Source organism: Sapajus apella, unplaced genomic scaffold (genome assembly GCF_009761245.1).
Source record: "Sapajus apella isolate SASKATOON/1434 unplaced genomic scaffold, GSC_monkey_1.0 scaffold40, whole genome shotgun sequence".
Classification (NCBI taxonomy): domain Eukaryota; kingdom Metazoa; phylum Chordata; class Mammalia; order Primates; family Cebidae; genus Sapajus; species Sapajus apella.
Genome location: NW_022436980.1, coordinates 22,036,783 through 22,064,491, shown reverse-complemented (window position 1 = coordinate 22,064,491; position 27,709 = coordinate 22,036,783). Strand labels below are relative to the sequence as shown.

General features: G+C 38.4%; 1 protein-coding gene and 1 pseudogene across 1 annotated transcript; both read left to right on the top strand.

Moving 5' to 3' along the window:
• The first annotated feature begins 259 nt into the window (after positions 1-259).
• On the top strand, positions 260-1,172 carry LOC116565381 (annotated as a pseudogene).
• A 15,704-nt stretch (positions 1,173-16,876) lies between these two features.
• On the top strand, positions 16,877-17,848 carry LOC116565356 (olfactory receptor 5K3). The gene has a single exon (XM_032298911.1). It carries the CDS (start codon positions 16,877-16,879, stop codon positions 17,846-17,848), a length of 972 nt encoding a protein of 323 aa, XP_032154802.1.
• Positions 17,849-27,709: the final 9,861 nt, after the last annotated feature.

Below are 27,709 nucleotides of genomic sequence, written 5' to 3'. Positions count from 1 at the left end.
TTCATGCAGATAAAGCATTTCTGCTCTACGAATTCACACATATTTTCAGACAAGCCCTGTGTACACAATCCGTGATACACTTTTTCTCACTTGACCGACAGTGAGTGTGCTAGTGTTCAGAAGATGGCACAGGATGATTTGAAGAAGACATTCTTCCCTTTTGTATATAGGCAAATTAGAGCATGAGAATTAGAAACACTCTGCTTTAGCATCTCGATTAAATTTCTTTGCAATTTAGGTCTCAGCAGAGAAGCCAGGAATGGCTAAGGAAAATCACTCCTTGGCAGTTGAGTTTATCCTCATAGGATTTACAAATTATCCAAAGCTGAAGACACTTCTGTTTGTGGTGTTCTCTGCCATCTATCTGGTCACCATGGTGGGAATCTTGGTCTGCTGGCATTAATTTATGTAAAGCATTGCCTCCACACGCCAATGTACATCTTTCTGGGCAACCTGGCTGCGACACATTCCTGCTGTTCCTGTGCTGCTACCCCCAAGATGTTAGAGAATTTCTTTTCTGGGGATAGAATTATTTCCCTTTATGAATGTATGGTGGGATTTTATTTTCTTTGTCTTGCTGAAACCACAGACTGCTTTCTTCTGGTGGCAATGGCCTATGACTGCTATGTGATCATTTGCCACCCACTGCAGTACCACACCATGATGTCCAAGACACTCTGCATACAGATGACTGCAGGGGCCTTCATAGCTGGACACCTGCATTCCATGATTCATGTAGGGCTTCTATTAAGATTAACTTTCTGCAAGTCTAATAAAATTGACCACTTTTTTGTGATATTCTTCCACTGTATAGACTCGCCTGTACTTAGATTCTTATATCAATGAACTAATGATATATACATCTTTTCAATACCAATTCAAATCTGTACCATTGCTACTGTCTTTATCTCATATCTCTGCATTCTTCTATTTTCAAAATGAAACACAGAGAGGGAAGAGGTAAAGCATTTTCTATCTGTGTATCCCATTTTTTCTCTGTCTCAATATTTTACATTTGTCTTCTCATGTATATTCGACCATTTGAAGGAGATAAAGATATACCAGTGGCAATATTTTGTACAATAGTAATCCCATTACTAAGCCCTTTTATTTATAGTCTGAGACATAAGGAGGTGATAAATGTTCTGAAAAAGTACTGTGAGGAATTATAACATTCTTAAACAAACTTGCTCTATAGCAAATTTATTTTTAAATTTATTAAAATGTTTTCATAAATAGGGAATATTAAAAAATTAATATGTGATATTACACAAAATATAAGCCTCTAAATCATCAGGTTTGTTTGACAAACCTTTATCCAAATTCCACAACCAGAATAAATCGGGGAAACTCACTGGTAACTGTTATTACTACCTTTCATGACTCTCATAGAATTGTCAGAGTATTATCCCAAACCTCAATTAATCAACAAAGCATGAAAGTTAAATGTTTAAATGTGTAGAAGAGTCTTCTTTGATTAATGTTTCCTAGTTAATGGAAGACATTATATCCAATTCTGTGTAGAGTGTTTGAAATATCTAAAATTTCCTGGCAGAAAAGTGAAATGACAGTTTTCTTTCAGAAAACTGACCTGACAGACACATGTAGATTTCTTTAGAGTGGAAAGGACTAGCAGCAAACTAACTGCAGTAATCTTATTTAAAATAATGAAGTTTCATTTAGATAAGTATCCAAGAATGAAAATTAAAATGAAAAGGAACACAAACACATGCACATACAGGCAGACGCATGCACACACACACACACACGCACACACACAAACAGGCTCACCCACAAAATGTTCTGTTTTACAAAATAATTAACAGTGACTTATAACAAATCAGAAAAATTAGATTATGATCTACTTTAACCTGAAGCGTAACTAAGGTCCTTTTCATTCTTGAAGATATCAACCATGTTATTTGGTATGTATGTATTATAGAGCTGTAGTTTACATATTAAACATTCATTAAACATTTTTAAACATATTAATAATGATAGCATTTTGTTATATTTTTGAGTAATTGTGAGCTGTACCAATAGATTATGTGTTTATTCACCATTTTTACTTTTATGAGTTGTCATTTTTGCTTTGTCTTATTCCTTATTTATTTATATCACTGTTTACAGAGGAATGATATTACAACTCTTTGTGGCAAATAATTTCTCTGTGGGTTGATAGTCTTAGTATTTGTTTGTGATGTTTATAAACATTTTAATTTAATATACTCATGTTTACTGATTTTTTTCTGCGATCTCTTTCATGCATTTTGTCCAGAATTTCTTTTTTAATCCAAAGTCTACTATTAAGCAATACTTCTTTTTTTGATATTTTAAATTTTTGCAACTTGACTCTTGATTTTTCCTGGAATTTACTTAGTATATGGCATATTAAAGATATAAATTTATTTGTCTGTTTTCCTAACAACTATTTACAAACTAATTTAATTCACATAAACACTGAAGGAGAACAACTTTTATTTGTCTGTTTTCCTAAAAATTATTTACAAACTAATTTAATTCACATAAACACTCAAGGAGAACTTCTTCGGGAACCTGGCAAAATAAATTTAAATTTTTTTTTAATTCTAGATTTTTCTAGAAAATAAGTAAAAAAGGGTGATTTGATCCAAGATAGCTGAATAGGAGCCGCTCTGGAGTGCAGTTCTCAGAGAGAAGAATGCTGAGAGTGAGCGATCCCTGCATTTCCAAACGAGTTTTTACTGCCTACAGAATGGGAGATTCCCGGACTGAAAACCATGACAAGTTTCCAGCATGGCTGTTTCAGTTGGCGCTGTGGGTCTCTGCACAAAAACTCACAAAAATCTGGGTGGCCATTTCCACAGGTGCCTGGAATGCCTGAGATACAAAGCCACCCATTCAACTGAAGAAAAGGGGGCTGACACAGGGAGCCTGGTCATCTGGCTCAGCAGGTCCCACCACCAACAAAGACCAGCAATCTGAAACTCTCTGGTTTGAAAGTTTCACAGCTCTGGACCCAGGATGGTCCAGCTCAGTGGGAGGAAGGACATCAGCAATTACCAAGGCAGCCCACCACTATGAAGGCAGTCCTCCATTAGCAAGGCAGCCCACCATTACTGAGGCAATACACCTTTACTGAGACAGTCTGCCATTACCAATGCAGTCTGCCATTTCTGAGGCAGACCACCATTTCCTAGGCAGTTCTAACTATACCTCTGTAAACAAAACCACAAGGAAGTTCACACAGCAGCTGGGCAGAGTCCACAGCAGCTCAGCAATGCCTCTGCTGGCAGACTGTGGCTAGACTACTTTCTTGCTGGGCAAAGCATCTCTGAAAAAGGGTAGCAGCATGTCAGGAACTTAAAAATAAAGCCCTTAGGTGATCCAAGATGGCCGAGTAGGAGCAGCTCTGGATTGCGGCTCGCAGTGAGTGCATGGAGGGTGAGTGGTCACCACATTTCCAGAAGGATTTTTATTGCCTGCAGACCAGGAGATTCCAGGGTGGAGGAGTGCAACGGGTCTCCAGCATGGCTGTTTCAGCCAGTATGGCAGCTTGCCACTCAAAATACTCACATGTGTCCAGGCACCATTTCAGCTGGCCACTGGAGTGCCTGGGAGACAGAGTCACCCATTCAATTGATAAAAAGGAGACTAAAATAGGGAGCCAGGCCAGGAGATTCCTGGGTGAAAAAGTGCCACGAGTCTCCAGCATGACTGTTTCAGCTGGCACAGAGGCCCACCGCTCAAAAAACTCACACAGGTCCAGGCACCATTTCAGCTGGTGACTGGAGCACCTGGAAAACAGAGTCACCTATTCAACTGATAAAAGGGACTGAAACAGGGAGCCACACCAGGAGATTCCCTGGCAAAAAAGTGCCACGAGCCCCCAACACAGCTATTTCAGACAGTGTAGCCAGTCTCAGCACAAGAACTCACACAAATCCAGGTGCTATTTCAACTGGTGACTGGAAAGCCTGGGAGACAGAGTCACCCATTCAACTGAAAAAAAAAGGGGTTCTGAGGCAGGGAGCCAGATTACAGGCACAGCCGGTCTCAACCCCACAAAGACCAGCAATCTGAAACACTCTGGATTGAGAGTTTCACAGCAAGCACAGCTGAACCCGGGATTGTCCAGCTCTGTGGGGGAGGGACGTCTGCCATTACTGAGGCAGTCCACCGCTACTGAGGTAGTCTGCCATTGCTGAGGAGGTCCACCATTGCTGAAGCAGTCTGCCATTACCAAGGCAGCCCGCCATTGCTGAGGCAGTCCACCATTTCAGAGGTAGTCTGCCATTACAGAGGTAGGCCACCATTGTGGAGGCATTTCTAACTATACCCCTATAAACAGGACTGCAGGGAAGTTCACACGGCAGCTGAGCAGAGCCTATAGTAGATCAGCAACACCACTACTGGCAGACTGTGACTAGGCTGCCTCCTTGCTGGGCAGGGCAGCCCTGAAAAAAGGCAGCAGCATGACAGAAACTTATCAATAAAGCCCTACCTCCCCAGGACGGAGCACCTGGGAAAAAAAAGACTGTTATGAGTTCTGCTGAGGCAGACTTAAACATACCTGCCCAGCAGCTCTGAATGGAACAATGGAGCTCACAGCTCAGCACTTGAGCTCCTATAAGGACAGACTGTCTCCTCAAGCAGCACCCTGATGCCTGTATATCCAAAGAGTCACTTCATAAAGGAGAGCTCAGACTGACATCTGGCAGGTATCCTTCTGGGACAAGATAGCAGAAGAAGAAACTGGCAGTAACCCTCACTGTTCTGCAAACTGCTGCAGTTGAGTCTCAGGCAAGGAGGGTCTGGAGTGGACCTCCAGCATTCCTACAGCAGAGGGACCTGACTGTCAGAAGGAAAACAAAGAAACAGAAAGAAATAACTTCATCATCAACAAACTGAATGTCCACTCAGAGACCCCATCTGAAAGTCAACAACTACAAATACCACAGGTAAATAAATCCACAAAGATGGGAAGAATCAAGTGCAAAAAGGATGAAACCCCCAAAACCAGAATGCCTCTCCTCCTCCAAGGGATCACAACTCCTCACCAGCAAGGGAACAAGGCTGGATGGAGAATAAGTCTGATGAATTGACAGAAACAGGCTTCAGAAGGTGGGTAACACCAAATTTCTCTAGCTAAAAGAACATGTTCTTACCCAGGGCAAAGAAACTAAGAACCTTGAAAAAATGTTTGATGAAATGCTAACGAGAACAAACAACTTAGAGAAGTTTGTAAATGATTTGATGGAGCTGGAAAACACAACATGAGAACTTCGCAAAGCATACACAAGTTTCAACAGCCAAAACGACCAAGCAGAAGAAAGCCTATCAGAGATTGAAGATCAACTCAATGAAATAAAATGAGAAGGCAATATTAGAGAAAAAAGAATAAAAAGAAACGAACAAAGCCTCCAAGAAATATGGGATTATGTGAAAAGACCTAATCTAAGTTTGATAGGTGTACCTGAATGTGACAGAGAGAATTAATACAAGCTGGAAAATATTCATCAGGATATTATCCAGGAGAACTTCCTCAACCAAATGAGGCGGGCCAACATTCAAGTCCAGGAAATACAGAGAACACCACAAAGATATTCCTCAAGAAAAGCAACCCCAAGGCACATAATTGCCAGGTTCACCAGGGTAGAAGTGAAGGAAAAAATGTTAAAGGCAGCCAGAAAGAAAGGTTGGGTTACCCACAAAGGGAAGCCCAACAGACTCACAGTGGATCTCTCAGCAGAAACCCTACAAGCCAGAAGAGAGTGGGGGCCAATATTCAACATCCTTAAAGAGAAGAACTTTCAAACTAGAATTTCATATCCAGCCAAACTAAGCTTCACAAGCAAAGGAGAAATAAAATCTTTTATGAAAAAGCAATTGCTGGGAGAATTCATCACCATGAATTCTTTACAATAGCTCCTAAAAGAATCACTAAATATAGAATGAAACAGCCAGTACTAGCCAATTCAAAAATGTACCAAATGGTAAAGACCATTGACATAATGAAGGAAATGCGTCAACTAACGGGCAAATCATCCAGGTAGCATCAACATTGCAGGATCAAATTCATGCATTACCCTTAAATGTAAATGGGCTAAATGCCCCAATCGAAAAACATGGACTGGCAAATTGGATACAAAATCAAGACCCATCAGTGTGTTGTATTCAGGATACCCATCTCATGTGCAAGGATACACAAAAGCTCAAAATAAAGAGATGGAGGAAGATTTACCAAGCAAATGAGAGCAAAAAAATGAAGGAGTTGCAATCCTGGTCTCTGATAAAATAGACTTCAAACCAACAAAGATCAAAAGAGACAAAGAAGGGCATTACATAATGATGAAAAGATCAATGCAACAAGAAGAGCTAAAGATCCTAAATATATACACACCCAATACAGAAGCAACCAGATGCATAAAGCCAGCTCTTAATGACCTTTAAAGAGACTTAGACTCCCATACAATAATAGCAGAAGACTTTAACACTCCACTGTCAATATTAGACAGATCAACAAGACAGAAAATTAACAAGGATATCCAGGACTTGAACTTAGATCTAGACCAAGCAAACCTAATAGACATCTACAGAACTGTCCACCCCAAATCCGGAGAATATGCATTCTTCTCAGCACCACATCACATCTACTCTAAAATTGACCACATAATTGGAAGTAAATCACTCTTCAGCAAATGCAAAAGAATGGAAATCATAACAGACTTTCAGACTATAGTGCAATCAAATTAGAATTCAGGATTAAGAAACTAACTCAGAACTGCACAACTTCATGGAAACTAAACAACTGACTCCCGGTTGTTGACTGGATAAACAATGAAATGAAGGCAGAAATAAAGATGTTCTTTGAAACTAATGAGAACAAATACACAACATACCAGAATCTCTGGGACACCACTTAAAGCAATGTCTAGAGGAAAATATATAGCAATAAATTACCACATGAGAAGCAAAGAAAGATCTAAAATTAACACCTATCATCAAAATTGAAAGAGCTAGAGGAGCAAGATCAAAAAAACTCAAAATCTAGCAGAAGACAAGAAACAACTAAGATCAGACCAAAACTGAAGGAGATAAAGACACAAAAAAAAAACCTTCAAAAAATCAATAAATCCCTTCATTATCCCTGCCCACCCTCCCACCAGATATAGGTGATGCTGGGATGAAGGCAGCAAACCACCTTGCCATGTATGTACCTGTGCAAGAATCCTGCATGATCTGCATATGTACCCCAGAACCTAAATTACAATTTTAAAAAATCAATAAATCCAGAAGCTGGTATTTGAAAATATCAACAACATGGACAGACTGCTAGCCAGATTAATAAAAAAGAAAAGATAGAAATACATACAATAAAAATGATAAAGGGGATATCACCACAGAAATACAAACCACCATCAGAGATTACTACAAACAACTCTATGCACATAAACCAGTAAAACTGGAAGAAACGGATAAATTCCTACACACTTGCACCCTCCCAAGCCTAAACCAGGAGGAAGTTGAAACCCTGAATAGACAAATTACAAGGTCTGAAGTTGGGGAAGCTGAGGTAGCAATTAATAGCCTACCACCCAAAAAAAGCCCAGGTCCAGATGGGGTCACAGTGAAATTCTACCAGACATGCAAAGAGGAACTGGTAGCATTCCTACTGAAACTATTCCAAACAATACAAAAAGAGGGAATCCTCCCCAAATCATTTTATGAGGCCAACATCATACTGATACCAAAACATAGCAAAGACTCAACAAGAACAGAAAACTTCAGGCCAATATCCATGATGAACATAGATACAAAAATCTTCAATAAAATACTGGCAAACTGATTGCAACAGCACATCAAAAAGCTTATCCCTCACGATCAAGTAGGCTTCATACTGGGGATGCAAGTCTAGTTTAACATATGCAAGTCTATAAATGTAATCCACCACATAAACAGAACTAAAGACAAAAACCACATGATCATCTCCATAGATGCAGAGAAGGCCTTTGACAAAATTCAACAGCCCTTTATGCTAAAAGCTCTCAATACGCTAGGCATTGATGGAATGCATCTCAAAATAATAAAAGCTATTTACGACAAACCCACAGCCAAAATTATACTGAATGAGCAAAAATGGAAGCATTCCCTTTGAAATCTCTCACTAGGCAAGGATACCCTCTCTCACTATTCCTATTCAATATATTATTGGAAGTTCTAGCCAGAGCAATCAGGCAAGAAAAAGAAATAAAGGTTGTTCAATAAGGAAAGGAGGAAGTATAATTGTCTCTATTTACAGATGACATGATTGTATATCTAGAAGACCCCATCATCTCAACCCAAAATCTCCTGAAACTGATAAGCAACTTGAGCAAAGTCTCAGGATACAAAATCATTGTGCAGAAATCACAAGCATTCCTATACACGAACAGACTTAAAGGGAGCCAAATCAAGAGTGAACTCCCATTAATAATTGCTACAAAGAGAATAAAATACCTAGGAATACAACTAACAAATGATGTAAAGGACCTCTTCAAGGAGAACTACAAACCACTGCTCAAGAAAATAAGAGAGAACACGAACAGATGGAAAAACGTTCCATGCTCATGGTTAGGAAGAATCAATATTGTGAAAATGGCCATACTGCCCAAAGTAATTTACAGATTCAATGCTATCCCCATCAAGCTACCAATGACCTTCTTCACAGAAATGGAAAAAAAAAAAAAACCTTAAACATCACATGGAACCAAAAGTGAGCCCAAATAACCAAGACAATCCTAAGCAAAAAGAAAAAAGCTGGAGGCATCACGCTACCTGACTTCAAACTATACTACAAGGCTACAATAATCAAAACAGCATGGTACTGGTACAAAAACAGAGATATAGACCAATGGAACAGAATAGAGGCCTCAGAGGCAATGCCACACATCTACAACCATCTGATCTTTGACAAATCTCACAAAAACAAGCAATGGGGAAAGGATTCCCTGTTTAATAAATATAATTGGGAAAACTGGCTAGCAGTGTGCATAAAGCAGAAACTGGATGTCTTCCTGACACCTTACACTAAAATTAATTCCAGATGGATTAAAGACTTAAACATAAGACCTAACACCATAAAACTCTAGAAGAAAATCTAAGCAAAACCATTCAGGACATAGACATAGGCAAGGACTTCATGACCAAAATGCCAAAAGCATTGGCAACAAAAGCCAAAATAGACAAATGGGATCTAATTAAACTCCAAAGCTTCTGTAAAGCAAAAGAAACAATCATTAGAGTGAACCAGCAACCAACAGAATGGGAAAAAATTTTTGCAATCTACCCATCTGACAAAGGGCTTATATCCAGAATCTACAAAGAACTAAAGCAGATTTGCAAGAATAAAACAAACAAACCCATTCAAAAGTGGGTGAAGGATATGAACAGACACATTTCCAAAGAAGACATTTATGAGACCAACAAAGATACGAAAAAGTGCTCTTCATCTCTGGTCATTAGAGAAATGCAAATCAAAACAACAGTGAGATATCAGCTCACGCCAGTAGAATGGCGATCATTAAAAAATCTGGAGACAACAGATGCTGGAGAGGATGTGGAGAAACAGGAACACTTTTACTCTGTTGGTAGGAGTGTAAATTAGTTCAACCATTGTGGAAGACAGTGTGGCGATTCCTCAAGGACCTAGAAATAGAAATTCCATTGACCCAGCAATTCCATTACTGGGTATCTGTCCAAAGGATTATCAATCATTCTGTTACAAAGACACATGCACACGTATGTTCACTGTGGCACTATTTACAATAGCAAATACCTGGAACCAATGCAAATGCCCATCGATGGTAGACTGGACCAGGAAATTGTGGCACATATACACGATGGAATAATATGCAGCCATAAAAAATGATGAGTTTGTGTCCTTTGTGGGGACATGAATGAATCTGGTAACCATCATTCTCAGCAACTGACACTAGAACAGAAAATCAAACACCACATGTTCTCACTCATAGGTGGTTGTCGAACAATAAGAACACACGGACACAGGGAGGGGGGCATCACACACTGGGGTCTGTTGGGGTGACTAGGGGAGGGACAGCGGGGGATAGGGAGGTTGGGGAGGGATAACATGGGGACAAATGCCAGATCTAGGTGACAGGGGGATGAAGGCAGCAAACCACATTGCCATGTATGTACCTATGCAGCAATTCTTCATGATCTGCACACGTATACCAGAATCTAAAGTACAAAAATAAATAAAAATAAATAAATATATACACCAAAAAAAAGAAAACAAGTAAAAAATAGATGTTATGTGTTATATACAGTAAAATTCCAATAAGCAAAACAGTTTGGTTTTAAATCAAGGATCAATAAACGAATCAACAAAAGAAATCAGATTGTTCAAAAGTAAACTTCCATATGAAATTAGAATAGCATCACAAATAACAAAGAATAAAAAGATTGTTTGGTAGCCCTGGGACAATTGGGTAACTATCTCTTTCGTTTGTGTTAAAATTTATATCTCCCTGTCGTATATATATATATATGAAACTATGAAAAATGAAGGAAATACAAATATTTTGTCTACATATATAAAAATATATGTAGACAAAATATTTGTATTTCCTTCATTTTTCATAGTTTGATTTTTAATATCTACCACCTAATTTGGATTTATTTTATAGTGTTATAACATGATAATTAAAATTTGATTTATGACTAACCAGTAGTTTCAGAAGCATTTATTGACAAACTCTTCCCTTACTGATTTCTTATGCCTCGTTATTTTTACATGTACACCCATACACTCACACATACACAGAGAGGTCTATTTCCAGCCTGTTTGCACAACAAAAACAAGACATTCTAGTTCCTACACTTCTGTCGCAGAAGGGAAGATGGACATTTTAAAAGGCAACCAAACTAAAAAGCTATAAGCTATGATTGGAGAAGACTCTTCTGCTTCTTCCCAAAGACTATTGTTAAGGTTCTATGACATTTATACATAAAGTATCTATTCACTCTATTCCTTCTTTCTATGTTACCTCATCTATTTTTCCACTTGTAATGCCTTCAACATGAAGATGGTCCAAAATGTATATTTCCAGCTCTGATATCCTCCCTACTCTCCAGACTCATATGTGCAACTGTCTACTTCACATAATTTCCTGAATGTTGCAAAGACATCCCAAATTCAACATGATCAAGGCACAAGTCTTGAATTTCCCCCTAAACATGGCCCTCCCCTGGTCTTCTTCATTATGATGGTTACATTCTCTAACCAGTTGGGCAAGGCAGAAATTAAGAGAATCCCACACAACTCGCTCTCCTATCACAACCAAACTTTCATAATATCTGTCAACTCAGTCTCTGAAATCTATCTTAAATGTGCCGAGTCTCTCCACTTACACTACCTGCACAAAATTTCCTCTCTGACCTGAACAAGACCAAGAGCTTCAAACTTGTCTCCATGCTTTTGCTTCTTTTATTTCTTTTTCAATATATATTTATAAATGCAATTAAAATATAGTACTAAAAGGTGACATCCAAAAACTAGTCTCTTGCCCACCATGACTTATGTGTTTCGTCCCCAACAACCTTCTAATTTTTTAACCTTCTAATTTTTAAGCGATTTCTCTGAAAATTTAGCCTTCCATTTCTTAGTATCAGCTTTAGACATATTAACCAAGTTTCCATTATGGTAAATGAATATTAAGTTATTTATTAAACACCTCCCATTTCCTTTATCCTTGATGATATAATATAATTTTCTTTTTTTTTTTTTTTTTGGAGATGGAGTCTCACTCTGTTGCCCAGGCTGGAGTGTAGCAGTGCAATCTCGGCTCACTGCAACCTCTGCTTCCCGGGATCAAGTGATTCTCCTGCCTCAGCCTCCCAAATAGCTGGGACTACAGGTGCACACCACTGCACCAGCTAACTTTTTGTATATGTTTTAGAGATGGAGTTTCACCATATTAGCCATGCTGGTCTCGAACTCCTGACCTCAAGTGATCCACTTGCTTTGGCCTCCCAAACTGCTGGGATTACAGGTGTGAGACACAGTACCCAGCCCCAACATAAGTTTTTATAATTCAATAATCACTTTTTAGGAAGGACATGCAAATATAAGAGCTAATATACCGGGCTTATATTTCTTTTTCTTTACACCTGCAAATGTTTTTAAGTTAATAAATCTTTATATTCCCATTTGCTCACTCACATCCATTATGTGTCCCTCAGATATCTTCCTTCAAAATCAACCATATTAAATAAACATTTTTTTTTTCATCCTGGAGATCTCTTTTCTGGTGGCCTCCACCCTCCTGCTCCAGGCTAGACAGTTTGAGCTACACCTAATGTTCACGCATCTGAGACTTTTATTTGTTTATTTCCTGTGTTAGATAACTCAGTATTCAAGCTCTCCATCTTTCTCTTAATTGTTCATTCCCTCATTTTGATGACTGTTCTTGGCAATTTTTTTTTCACATTTGACTAATAATTTGATTTGTTTAAATTTAAAATTCTATATTAAAAATAATTTTTCTTCTGAACTCTGAAGTTATGCTTCCTTTATATTCTAACATGATCTGTTGCTTTGGAGAAATTGCATGTTATTCTGATTCCCATTCTGTTGCTTACCTGGAAACATTTAGAATATTTTCTTTATCTCCGACTTTATTAAATATCAAAAAGAAAAACTTTAGCAATGTTATCATCAATTTTTCTACATATTGGTGGGTTCTTATTTCACTCCTTCTTCCCTGCTTAGCTGTCTCTTCTTTTCCTTTCCCTTGCCTTGTCTTCTCTTCCTCTTTTCTTTCTTCCCTTCCTTCTTTTTTCTCTCTAAAAATTTAAAGTTTTACTTCCTTAATTAAAGCAATCCTGAGGGTACAAAGCAGATATAATTTATATAGAAATAATCCTACTTATTTTGTAAAGTTTATCTCAAATGACACTTCCATTGAGAGATCTTTTTTTATTCCTCAGGTCACTATGCACTTTCTTCTTTATATTTTTATTAAATTTATTTACCCTTTTTTAGGCAGAGCATGGTGGCTCATGCCTTTAATCCCAGCACTTTGGGAGGCTGAAGCAGGAGAATCACTTGAATCCAGGAGGCATATGTTGCAGGTAGCCAAGATCATGCTACTGCACTCTAGCCTGGGAGATGCAGTGAGACTCAATTTCAAAAAATAAAATAAAATAAAATAAAACAGTTATACTCTAGTTAGCAATCTATATGTCTTTCTTCCCAACTAGATTATGAGCTTCTTGTCAGGAGCCATTTTTGTCTAAGAAGTTCTTATCCCCACCCTGTTCATGCCCTAGTTCCCTTATGTCAATTGTCTTTTTTCCAGTGCCCTGTATGTTGTAAATACTTAATAAAGGGAAAACAGAACTGAAATTTTTAGCAATCAATGTAGTAAGTATGAATCCAGGATCTGAGGATCCAGCTCAGTTTGCTATGAAGTGCCCAAAAGATTTATTAACTTATCTGTGATTTGAAGATATTTATCAAGATGTACACAATCATGGGACATACTACTCACACCTTATTAAGTGACAAGCAGGTAAGTATTGTGTATTTCAAGAAGAGGAAAAATCAATTTGATTTCAAAGATTAGGAAAGGCTGCAAGAAAAAGATCTTTGAACTCAACTCTTAAGATAGAAAAAGGGAGAAGTTGTTATAGTTAAGAGAAATATTACTAGCAACTTAATTGAAGCAAATGCACAAAGAACAGGGAAGGAATGCACATGGCCAAGTTTGCTGAGACAAGGAGGAGAAAACAAGTTGATGATAAGATACAGAAAATGCTGAGATATCTAGAACACCAAAATAAGAAAAATTGATTTGGTTTGAAAAGTAATAGGGGATTTGATAAATTCTTGAGGAATGCAATATTATTTTTTCTCTTTCATTCAGCAAGTCCTCAATTAGCACTAAAGAGTGCCAGACACTAGTTAAGATATTTGAAACACGGAACTGAATATGTCAAGGAAACCCCTTCCCTTTAAACCTGTATCCTAATGATGGTGATGAGACAGCAGTGACTGATTATAGATGTCCTAACAGATATATAGTACATTGAAGAGTAAAGTGTGAAGAAGGAAATAGCTGGGTAAAGGACAGCTGGTACCAACAGAAAAGACAGTAGAGCAATCTCAGTAACTGATATGAAGAACCAAATAATATCAAAGTTTCCCTGAGGGCATTGCAGGATGTGGGGACAATTTCACCTTGCAGAGTGAAGAAGTTGATGACCTTGGCTGAATTTTCTACACTTTCTTGGGTCCTCTTTAAATATTAATTACATTCTACAAAGCATATTAGTCCCACTTCTCCCAGTAACAGGGCAAACCAGCCCAGACTATTTGCTGTCTGTTTTATATTTTATGTTCAGAATAGTGAATAAAATTGTAAACATGAGATCAATTTCATATGGATCAGCAAGATGATCATCAAACAGACTTTAGTGAAGGTCATTTGTTTTTACCTCATTATCTCACAGGGCATCTTTAATTAATTTCAAGTGGTTTATGTGTTTTTAGGACTGAGTATCTCCACAGAAAAACACTGATGTCAGTGCAGAGAAATCCCTTTAGGGTTTGGTGAGAACTTTAACTTTGCAGTGTAACAGATATAATTATCAACACTGACCTACTAGTAGTCTCCTAGATTTTCATTATTTTAATCCCAACTGTTTTAGAGGCCAAGGTTTATATTCTTTAATTCTATTAAAATTACATCATAAAGCAAACAATGCACTGCTACAAAGCTCATCTCAGTGAAATCTAGGTAAGAGAAGTGTAGTAAATTATTTTTACATCTAATTTTAGGAATCATAAATATTTACATCTCTGAATTATTTAGTATATTTTATTGTTCTTAAATTTCAGCTTTTTTCTTTATTTATTTTTTATTGCATTTTAGGTTTGGGGTACATGTGAAGAACATACAAGATTGTTGCATAGGTACACACATGGCAGTGTGATTTGCTGCCTTCCTCCGCATCACCCATATCTCAGCTTTTTCTAATCTTTCTAGTGCTTTTCAAAATTGAATGCTATGAAGAACTAGGATGAGATGCAATATTGCAATATGTCTGATTTTCTGATTATAAGATAGAATTTAAAAACACATAGGTAAAGTTAGGAAGAAATTATGCTAAATAATTTGGCATGTACATTGAAAGTTATTGCTTCCTTAACTGACTACATGGCTTACATTTAATATTTTAAAACTAATAAAATATTCAGCCTGTGCTTTTGTTTTGATATTTTGATTTAAAAATATAAGTCTATTTTGACTACAGAACTTATATGATTCAAAGTATCAGTCAGTATGTCTTAATGTATCACTATGTAGGGACAGGAAATAGCCTTTTAAAGCAAAACAAAATTTGACTTCAAAAATCCTGCTAAGATTTAAAGGTTTTCTTTTTTTCCTGTTAGAAACCTATAGTATAAATGTAAGCTTGCTTTTATTTAGTACCTCTTAGTCTGCTATAGTATGCTTGAGAAAATCTTATATAATTTTGTGAAGGAACAGAAAAATGTAGAAAACAGTCAATTTATTTTTTTATTGCATTTTAGGTTTTGGGGTACATGTGAAGAACATGCAAGATTGTTGCATAGGTACACACATGGCAGTGTGATTTGCTGCCTTCCTCCCCATCACCTACATCTGGCATTTCTCCCCATGCTGTCTCTCCCCAACTCCCCACTCCCACTGTCCCTCCCCTATTTCCACCCAACATACCCCACTGTGTGATGCTCCCCTCCCTGTGTCCATAGAGAAGAGAAAGACACATAAATTTTTATGTGATTATTTTATGTATTTCTTGGTTGACTTTTCTTTAAAGGTAATAGTCTCTGCAGAAACCAAGAATCATTAAGGATCATTGGTAGAATTCATAAAGCAACTTTACTCATTCTGGGTCATCCGGGTGGAGTTAAGATTGAAATTAATACTGCCTTTTCCCCCTTAGCATTTTACAGCTCTTGTCACAGAAGTGTAAGTCACAATTAACATCAAAATGCTTACAATATAATAAGTAAATTGTACAGACATATTTTAAAAAACAATGTATATATAGGCAAGAAATTCTGAGTTGTGTCGAGTACATGAGAGGCTCCACCTTTCAGAAAACGGAAATCTCTGTGACCTGGGGCAATTAGTTAAAACTTTAAGTAGCATTATATAAAAATTATTCCTTATCAAAAAGAAGAAGGATTTAGGCATTTAAATAAAATCAACAGGAATAACATGGACAGAGTAGATGTTTATGAAAATGGGTGTGACAATGGGGAAAGGAATGAGATGCAGTTTGTAAAACATAAATTTAACATATCTGTTGCATGCTTTCTAAAAGCATTCAGTTCTCTGGAAAAACATAAAAACTATTTTCTTGGAGAAGTGTGTGTGTGTGTGTACACACATAGCACCATATAATATATATGTTCTATATTATATGACATATATTATATTATACATGTATTATAAATTTGTTTCAAGGATCTTCAATACAAAACTGACAGTGAAATTATTTGGGAACAATGAACCAAATATGGGTTCTCCAGTTTTTCAAGCTATCCTTGCATGAATTCATAAAGATGAGCCATTTCCACTTTAAGCATCTTCCCTGTAATTATCAAACTATCCTTGTGAATCCGAAGGGTCAGAACTTGAGGTCATAGACACTGATGCTTTAGGAGAACAAATATCCCTAGAAGCACATGAGGATATATTTAGAAACAGCAGAGGAAATATGACAAAGAAATTCCTCTGCCTGTTGTTAAAAGGAAAAAAATGAAGGAAAAATAATATGCTCTCAATTACAATCGGTTACAATATTGTATCTCCTAATTCATACCTCAACAGACAAGGTGGAGATGAATGAGGACAATCACTCCTTGACAGCTGAGTTTATCCTCACAGGATTTACATATCACCCAAAGATGAAGACCCTTCTGTTTGTAGTGTTCTTTGCCATCTATCTGATCACTATGGTGGGGAATATTGGTTTGGTGGCATTGATTTATACAGAGCATCGTCTTCACACACCAATGTACATCTTTCTGGGCAACCTGGCTATGATGGATTCCTGCTGTTCCACTGCTATTACCCCCAAGATGTTAGAGAACTTATTTTCTGAGAATAAAAGGATTTCCCTGTATGAATGTATGGCACAATTTTATTTTCTCTGTCTTGCTGAAACTACAGACTGCTTTCTTCTGGCGGCAATGGCCTATGACCGCTATGTGGCCATATGCAGCCCACTGCAGTACCACACCATGATGTCCAAGACACTCTGCATTCAGATGACCACAGGAGCCTACATAGCTGGAAACCTGCATCCCATGATTGAAGTAGGGCTTCTGTTGAGGTTAACTTTCTGTGGGTCTCATCAAATCAAACACTTTTTCTGTGATGTTCTTCCAATGTATAGACTTTCTTGTGTTGACCCTTATATCAATGAATTGGTGTTATTTATCTTAGCAGGGTCAATTCAAATCTTTACTATTACCATAGTCGTAGTCTCTTATTTCTATATCCTTTTCACAATATTTACAATGAAATCCAAAGAGGGAAGGGGCAAAGCTTTATCTACTTGTGCATCCCACTTTCTCTCTGTGTCAATATTCTATGGTTCCCTTCTCTTCATGTATGCTCGACCAGGTGCAGTTAATGAAGGGGATAAAGATATACCTGTTGCTATATTTTATACTTTAGTTATTCCTTTATTAAACCCTTTTATTTATAGCCTAAGAAATACGGAAGTAATAAATGTTATGAGAAAAATTATGAGGAAGAGAAAATTTTGTAACATTCTGAAACAAGTGTCATCCCTTCTGGAAAATTGATTACAACTTGATAATACTTTATTTTAAATCGAGGGAGAGTGAGAAATTGGACAAGGCCACTTTGAATACAAAATATTAAATTATTAAAAATAATTGTATATGAGTCCAAAATGTTCAGAAAGAAAAAATTCCTGTAAAATATAACTCAAAATCTAAGCAACTGGGGTTCATCAAAAGTCAACTAAATTATTCATGAGGTCTCAGACTGTGTCCGTGTGTAATTAGTTACAATTTTCAGCAAATCCAACAAATACTAGGAATAAATGTCAGTACTGATAATAGTAGTATGCATTTACTATCGGCAAATTTCTGGAATCTTAAGGCATAATTTTACAAACTCAGGCAAATTCCAAGTTCTCAGATAGCAGTTCCTACTTAAGCAGAATCATCTGAGAAGTAACTTGCCTGTTTGAATTTGATTCTAATTTTTTCTGAGTTATTTCAAAAGATTACTTGGAAAAGTTATTCATGCAAAATATGTATCCTCTAATCAATAATATTTTCATATTTAGTGTTAGTCATTTTATATTCTTAAGTTCTATGAAATAGAGTGTCTGTATTCATTTCTTTTCCCTTTCTGTAATACCATAATTTTTTTAATGCATTTCTGGGCGCGGCACAGTGGTTCATATCTGTAATCCCAGCACTTTGAGAGGGTGCTGAAGTGGATAACCCGAGGTCAGGAGTTTTGAACCAGCCTGGCCAACATATTGAAACCTCATCTCTGCTCAAAATATTTTTAAAATTAGCCAGGCATGGTGCGTGCCTGTAATCCCACCTACCCAGGAAGCCGAAGCAGGAGAATCACTTGAACCCCAGAGGCGGAGGTTGCAGTGAGCCGAGATCTGGCCACTGCACTCCAGCTTGGGTGGCAGAGTGAGATTCCTTCTCAAAAAAAAAAAGTGTATTTCTGTGTCATTCACTCTCAACTCTTAGTAACACTGAATCTCAGGCAGCTGTTGACAGAAGAATTTGTGACTTATATAAAGCCAGTGAGACAGAAAAGATGATTTTTTTCTAAAAAATGAGTTTTCTTATTTTAAAAGAGATCCACAAAACACAGTCTTTCTCTCTCTGAATGTTATGGTGTATGGATGTGAAATCTAGCAGAGCCAACCATTTCACCATCAAGAGAGAAACCAGCCTGGGGATGTAGTCAATACTCAAATGAGGGCATAACTGAGGAAATCAGACAGAAATAAACCCAAAATCTTTGGAGTGAACCTCTTCTGATTGTATAATCCAATAAACCTTCTTATATTTTAAGTTTTTTTGGCAAAGGTGTTTTATTCATGACGAATAAATAACGAATACATTCATGCTCCTTGCCTGTCACTCATATGTGTCTCTTTATTTTCTATTTTAAATTAATCCTCAGGTGGTTTATAGTTTTCAAATAACTTTTCAGTGGTATCCATTTTACTGTTTAACAAATTTATTAGGCGTTTTATTCTTATTACTATTTTAATTCCAGACAACCCTACTTTAAAAAATTGAGGGACAGAAATTTCTTGTCTACAGAAACACAATAGTAGAGCTCAGGAATCAAACCCAGACTATCTGACTCCAGAATTCATGGTCTTAACCACTAAGTCATACTGTGCATAGTACAAACTAATAGTAGCAAGAGATGAAACGTTTTAAAAATCTAAGCTGTGAAGTGGGCAGAGAAATAGGGCAGAGATTCAAAAGAGATATGGATCAAAGACGTTTACCTCCAAATTTATTTTGAAAAATTTCAAACCTTCCGGGAAGTTGAGAAAAGTATATGATTAATATTCATATACTTCTTTAAGCCAATTAAGCATTCAAACAATTGTTAACAATTATTGAAAAATTGTTAACATTTTACAATACTTGCCTATCACCAAATGTGTATATAGGTATGTAATACCTACGTACCTGCTTATAATACATATATACATTAATGTAATACAAATGTACATATATTACATGTTCATATGGATAGTTATATAAATAATACATATAACATAAATATATACATACAATACATATATACATACATTTAATACATATATATGTTGATACATTTTTTAATAATCAAAACATCTAAAATAGGGCACTGGCTTGTTATCAGCAGTTCCATCAACCTGCACTACTTTGATTGTAAATTATTGATGGACTCACAGCAATAACAAAACTTTAAGATGCAAATCGTTCTACTATAAGGACACGTGTACACGAATGTTCATTGCAGCACTGTTTACAATAGCAAAGACCTGGAACCAACCCAAATGCCCTTCGACGATAGACTGGATAGGGAAAATGTGGCACATATACACCATGGAATATTATGCAGCCATCAAAAACGATGAGTTTGGGTCCTTTGTAGGGACATGGATGAACCTGGAAACCATCATTCTCAGCAAACTGACAGAAGAGCAGAAGATCAAACACCGCATGTTCTCACTCATAGGCGGGTGTTGAACAATGAGAACACATGGACACAGGGAGGGGAGCACTACACACTGGGGTCAGTTGGGGGGAAATAGGGGAGGGATGGTGGGGGGTGGGAAGCTGGGGAGAGATAGCAAGGGGAGAAATGCCAGATGTAGGTGATGGGGAGGAAGACAGCGAATCACACTGCCACGTGTGTTCCTATGCAACAATTTTGCATGTTCTTCACATGTACCCCAAAACCTAAAATGCAATAAAATAAATAAATGGGAAAGAAAAAAAAAAAAAACTGAAGCACTTTTGTCATAATAATAATGTGCACACACATCATTCTTGGTAGTCAATTCAGTTACCGAAACATTTTAAATTTTATTTGAAAACATCTTGTGCATGTGAATCTTTTTCAACTGTTAATTTTTTAACTATTCCTACTTAAAATTCAGCACCAAAATTGAGAGATGCTCTCAGTGTGAAATACCCAATAGAATTTAAGATAAGCATGAAAAATTTCATTTTCAATTCTGTATTGAAATGTTCATATGTTGAGTAGATTGGTTTAAATGAGATACATTATTAAGCATAATCTCATCCGTTTCTTTATACCTGTATTAATGTGACTACTAGAAAATGTATCACTATATGTGTCTTTTGCTATATTTCTATTGAAGCACTACAGGCCACTGTAACTCTGAATGACATGGGGATTCATTGGAGGGTTTCCAGTGAAAGAACAATAAGAATTATGCTTTCATTTTATTTTTTTAATAAATTATTTTGAATACTCATCATTTACAGCTTTCAAATAAATTAATATTTAAATTGATGTATACTATAAATGAAGCAGATAATAGGGATTCCAAGCATCTAAACAATGTTTGTTTTTTAATTAAATATGCAAATCTGAAAGAAAAAATAATTTTCTGAGAAATTGCTATCTTGCTAAATTGCTATCTTGCTAAATTGCTATCTTGCTAGTTAGCAGGACAAAAGTTAAAGTGCAAAGTACAAAGTTTATTCAGGACTGTTGCCATCCGGGCAGGAAAAAAACCCAGTGTAGAACTGGGCTTCATTCCAAATGCAGCAGGAAGAAGCGAAATCTTACAGCCAAGAAGCAGGGGGTGGTCAGTGGATGAAAAATTATTAAGAAAATATAGCAACTTTAGGGGGAATTCTGGTTGAACTAATCTAAAAGGATTTATTTATTCTTTTATTTATTTATAGTTGGGATAAATCACTTTGTCACCCATGCTGAAATGCAGTGGTATGATCACAGTCACTGCGGCCTTGATCTTTTGGGCTGAAGCAATCCTCCCACTTCAACCTCCCAAGTAGCTGAAACTACAGGTGCATGCCACCATGCCTGGCTAATTTTTTTATTTTTGGTGGAGATAGGGTTTTGCTATGTTGCCCAAGGAGTTTTAAACTCCTGGACTCAAGCAATGCTCCCACCGTGACCTCCCAAAATTACGAAATTACAGGTGTGAGCAACTGCACCTGAATCCTAACAGGATTTTTTGCTGAGGGCAAGCCAGAGTGATCAGATACCAAGAATGGGAAGTGAATAATTTTGATCAGATATAGAAGATTATCGGGTATTGAGGATGGGGGATTCTTGCTAAACTGTCTCTCTGCATTATTTACTAAAACTAGATTTTACAAGAAAGTACACAAATGGGTGTAAGAAAAGGTTCAGAAGCCTGACTATAGTTTATTCAAGGGAAAAAGAGGCATTCTTTCCTCAAGCTCATTTCTCCTCCAGTTTGTTCATTTATGACCAGCAAAGCCATCTGTTGGTACCTGTTAAAGGTTGTTAATTGTGTTGTGAGACCATTGAGACATTTAATGAGAGGGATATCCATGAAGAAAAACAGAAAGATAAATATTAGAGGCTGCTCTGCTGGGTTTTTTTTTCTTCCAAGAAGGAAGATTAGAAGCAGTGTTAGCACACCTCTCCCACTTGAAAGGACAGAATAGCATGTAGAGATTTATACTGTGAACTTTTTTCAAGAAGCAACACAGGAACTTAACAAGAAAGCTGAAAGAAGCACAGATTCTTTGAAAGAAGTGGCAGGCTACAGCCTACCTTGTGAGATAGCCAAAAAACTCTAAATCCCCTGTGGAAGACAGTGTGGTGATTTCTCAAGGATCTAGAAATAGAAATTCCATTTGACCCAGTAATCCCATTACTGAGTATATACCCAAAGAACTATAAATTTTTCTACTATAAAGACACATGCACACGTATGTTCATTGCAGCCCTGTGTACAATAGCAAAGACCTGGAACCAACCTAAATGCCCATCAATGATAGACTGGACAAAAAAAATGTGGCACATATACACCATGGAATACTATGCAGCCATAAAAAACGATGAGTTCGTGTCCTTTGTAGGGACTTGGATGAATCTGGAAACCATCATTCTCAGCAAACTGACACAAGAACAGAAAGCCAAACACTGCATGTTCTCACTCATAGTTGGGTGTTGAACAATGAGAACACGTGGACTCAGGGAGGGGAGCATCACACACTGGGGGCAGTTGCGGGGGTATGGGAGAGACAGTGGGGGTGGGGAGGGAGCGGAGATTGGGGAGGGATAACATGGGGAGAAATGCCAGATACAGTATGCACCTAAAATAAAATAAGTCAATTTAAAAAAAAAAACAAAAAAACTCTAAGTCCCCAAATTGTGAGAAGGGAAGAGGCTGCCTCCAGGATACACATCCCCACAGGGAAGCTGAAATCCAGGCCATGGTGGAAGGCCTTAGCCTTACCCAGCACTGGGACTGATTTAGGGAATAGTGAGAAATATAAAAGTAGAAGCAGAAGTAGAAAATACCTTACAGGCATTCCCAGTCTCTAGCATGGAGTGAGGGAAGCCATTCTTTAATATATCTCACTGGGACTCAGGGAAGTCATCCAAGTAGCCCAGGCAGTGGCCACAGGTTAAAAGAAGTCCTCAACTGAATTTTGGGATATAATATTGAGTAGGAGCAAACTCCCTTGGCCAGAACCCAGGGGACAAGTGGGAAGTACACTGCAGCCACGAGTGCAGAAGACAGGCTGCCAAGACTGCCCCTGGATCTTAGGTCAGTGCTGCTACCAGAACACTTCAGGAGTGAAAACAGCTTTTTCAACTGTGTGGGATCTAGGTGAGGCTTACTGCCACCTGCCACTCTCCACTCCCTGTGAAAACTCTCCTGTGCAACAGAGACAGTTATACTCACCTCTGGAGCATTACCCTAACAGCCTGATAAATGCCCTCTGACCCCTAAAGAGGCTGCTGCTTGCCCCTCATGTGAAGAGTGACAGCACAGATCAGCCTGATCCAGCCCCAACCTGGCTGTGCTTCTCCACCCTCCCTGGTAGTGTAACACAAATGACAGAAACATTTGGGAGCTTTAAGGTCCTGCCTGTCACTTGAGAAACCAGAATATTTCCTCCGGGCAAAGTAGAGCAAGCTCAAATTCTGCCATTATTACAGAAGCTGGTACTCTTTTGCAAGTGCCACCTCCTGGCTGGAGACCAGTCAACACAGCCCATTACAGCATCTCCAGATAGAATAACACTGTATCCAGAAAGAAAAATACTGGTATGTAACCTCAGCTATCACCATTCCCTGAAATACTCTGGCTAACCAGGAGGTCCTGAGTCTGTCCACATGCCTAGTTCACTACCATTATAATCAACCTTCAAGAAACACAGTGCAATAAGGCTATCTATAATCAAGGAATGTCACAGAGTCTACATCACTCCCCTGCCACTTTCATCAGAGCCAGTAGTGGTACCAACTGCTGTGGGTCTGAGGACAGGTAACATCACCGGAACCCTTGCAGACATTCCCCAGCACCAGCCTGGAGTGTAGCAGCCCCACTGGGTGGCTAAACACAGAAGAACAATCACTGTAGCCTGGATCTCAGAAACTCCTACTCCTAGGGTATGGGGGAGAGCACCACATCAATGGAACACCCCACGGGACAAAAGAATCTGTTCTTCTGGGTGGATATCTGTCTCAAAAGGCAACAATGTTGACTCCCCTGGTCAACTATTTTTTTTTTTTCTGTAATTCCATCTGTGTTCTCTGTTGAGAACTTTGTTTTCTTTGCTTCATGTTCTTCATGGTATGTAGGAACTTCTTCATTATGAACATAGACAATCAGTTCAAAAGTAAGTGTAGGCAGTCTTGGCATTGCTTGGTTCCAATATGCACAAATTACATACTAGTCGAACACAGATGGAATTGTGTCATAAACACAATGCATTTAATAAGATCCAGCATCCCTCTATGATAAAAAAAAAAAACCCTCAATAAACTAGTTATATCAGGTAATTGCTGTTTTGCATTTAAAGTAATGGCAAAAAGTACAAATTACTTTTGCACCAATCTAACAGAAGAGACTTACCTCCAAAGTGGTAAGTCATTGATTTAAGAGCAGCTGTGATGTTGTCCATGGCCATGATGAATTGCTTGAGGAATGACTAAATGATTCCATTGTTGAGTCTAACTTTTTCAGCCGGGTGGTAGATTCCTAGGAATAGTACCCAAAGGGTGGCAAACATTTCTGAAAGTGTAATGAGATCATGAAAGGAACTTGGCCTTGTTCTATAGCTGTTTTTCCTAAATTATCTCCTTAGGAACTGAGATCAGCTACAAAAATAACTCTGAGGTTCTGAACACCTCTTTTTTTTCCCAATAGTGAGAATTAGGTAAACTGGATAGGGTGGGTGATTGTTCAATATAAGAAGAAAATTGTGGAAAGCCAAGCAACATAAAAGGATTAGTAAAATTGGTGAGATAACACAATCTGGTTCCGCAGGTCAGTAACAGTCAATAAGCATAGGTTCTACAGACAAAATAAGAAGCATCAGGAGCTACCAAAGGGTCATAAAAATAATTATGTGATATCTGAGGGTGACAATAGGATACAAATTTTGAGAGTGTAGAAAGGGCTTATTGGATGTTGTCTACATGCAGTTGACTCGGGTCAGGGAAATTAGGCTGGGGGGAGGAATGGGAATATTTCTATTTACATTATGAATATCCTGGGAATCTGTAGTGGCTTGGAGCCTTTATATTAGACTTAGTGACAACTAGATAAATGTAAGGACAAATACTCATTGCCAAAATGAGGACTGCTTTATTGGATCACAGCAGCTCTGGGGAAATAGGTGAGTTGAACTGGAAAGGAACAACCTGCCCTCACCATGGACCTCTGGAATCTCAGCAGGAGGACACCCATTAAAAAGTGGCAGGGACAGCAAGCCAGCTGAGGTAAAGGCCAGAAGGTTTGGTTCAGCATCCTCTGTAGCAGAGCATGGCCAGGGAGATCCATCCCCCTAGGCTAGACTTGCTCCTATAGGTGACTTTAGACCTACAGGAACAGTTAAGCCTAATATCTACAGAGCAGCCTTGCCTCAGATGGGACTGGTTTGATCTGAGCACCCCTTGGTCTGCTGGACTCTCCCAGGGCCACAGCCTGGCCATGTCTGCTTGCAGGGCAGTCTCAGGTGCACTGGGGACCTACATTATGGCTTCTCTGCTAGTGGACTGTGCTTAACCAGTGGAGCACCCCAGTGAGGTGGCCGCTATGGCCACACACCAGTCTGTGCATTCCCTTCCCATACTGCAGCTTCCCGCAGGCCCACAGCAACTCCCTACGTCACTTTGTGGCACATGTCTGAACAGGCAGGTTTTGCTTTCATTGCCCCACCAGCACATTGAAGTGCAGTTTTCCTCTCCACTACCAACCACCACTGCAGATGGAGCCTCGGCAGGCTCAGAGGCAGAAAACCATTGCTGCACCAACACCCTGCACTTGTACTAACACTGCAAATAGAACCACAGATCCTCCCTCAACCTGAGTGATTACTCCTGCTTTTAGGGCACAGAGAAGGCACCCAGATTTGTACCCATGAGCACACTTGCCCCCAAGCCAACACCACTTTCAATGCAACCATGCACACTGTAATGCTAAGGAGAGGCTCCCCACCCACCCTCCACCCAGTCGCATTTCCTCTTCCACTCTGGTAAGCACCTGCAGGGAAGCAGGCAACCCAGTACCCACTAGTACTCTGTCACAGCAGCACTTCAGCAACCCCCTAACCCCCACCCCCAACCAATTACAATGGATTTGAAACCTTGAAGAGCCAAAGTTTGGGCCATATACTAGTCCTCCAGAGTTAGAGCACACAGTTCAGGAGTTGGGAGGTGAGCACTGGCCCCTAAAATCACCAAGAAATGAAGCCAGTTAGCTGAATCCACCTTATACCACAGTCAAACCCTGAAGATTATCAAATAGTATAAAAGGAAAAATAGACATCTAAAGGCCAGCAATTTCAAAGATTAAAGGTAAATAAGCCTACAAAGATGAAAAAGAATCAACACAAAAATGCTCAAAATTCAAAAAGCCAGAGTGCCTTCTTTTCTCCAAATTATCACATCACCTCTCCAGCAAGGTTCTGAACCAGACTGAGATGGCTGCAATGACAGAAATGAATTCAGAATACACATAGGAAAGAAGATCATTGAGCTACAGGAGTACCCTAAAATTCAATGCAAGGAAGCTAAAACCTCATGATAAAACAATGCAGAAGGTGACAGACAAAATAGATAGTGTAGGAAAAAAAAATGTAACTGGCCTGAAAAACACATTACAATAATTTATTAATACAATCACAAGCATTAATCACAGAATAGACCAAGCAGAGAGAAGAATCTTAGAAATTGAAGACTGGCTTTCAGAAATAAGATAGAGAAGAATATATTTTAAAAGAATAAAAAGAAACACACTAAACCTCAAAGAAATATGGAATTATGTAAAGAAGCCAAAACTATGACTTGTTGGTGTCCCTAAAAGAGATGGGAAGAATGGAAGCAACTTGCAAAACATATTCCAGGATATCATCCATGAGAAATTCTCCAATCCAGCTAGATCAGCTAGACAGGCTCATCCCAAAGACACATAATCATCTCTAAGATCAAAATGAAATAAAATATATTAAAGGCAGCTATAGAGAAAGGTCAGGTCACCTACAAAGAGTAGCCCTTCAAAATAACAGTGGACCTCTCAGCTGAAACCCTACAAGCAAGAAGAGATTGGGGGCCAGTATCAACACTTTTTTTCTTTTTTTTATTGCATTTTAGTTTTGGGGGTACATGTGAAGAACATGCACTATTGTTGCATAGGTACACACATGGCAGTGTGATTTACTGCCTTCCTCCCATCACCTATATCTGGCATTTCTCCCCATGCTATCTCTCCCCACCGCCCCACTCCACCCTCCCTCCCCCATTTCCCCCCAACAGACCCCAGTGTGTAGTGCCCCCCCCGTGTCCATGTGTTCTCATTGTTCAACACCCACCTATGAGTGACAACATGCGGTGTTTGATTTTCTGCTCTTGTGTCAGTTTGCTGAGAATGATGGTTTCCAGGTTTATCCATGTTC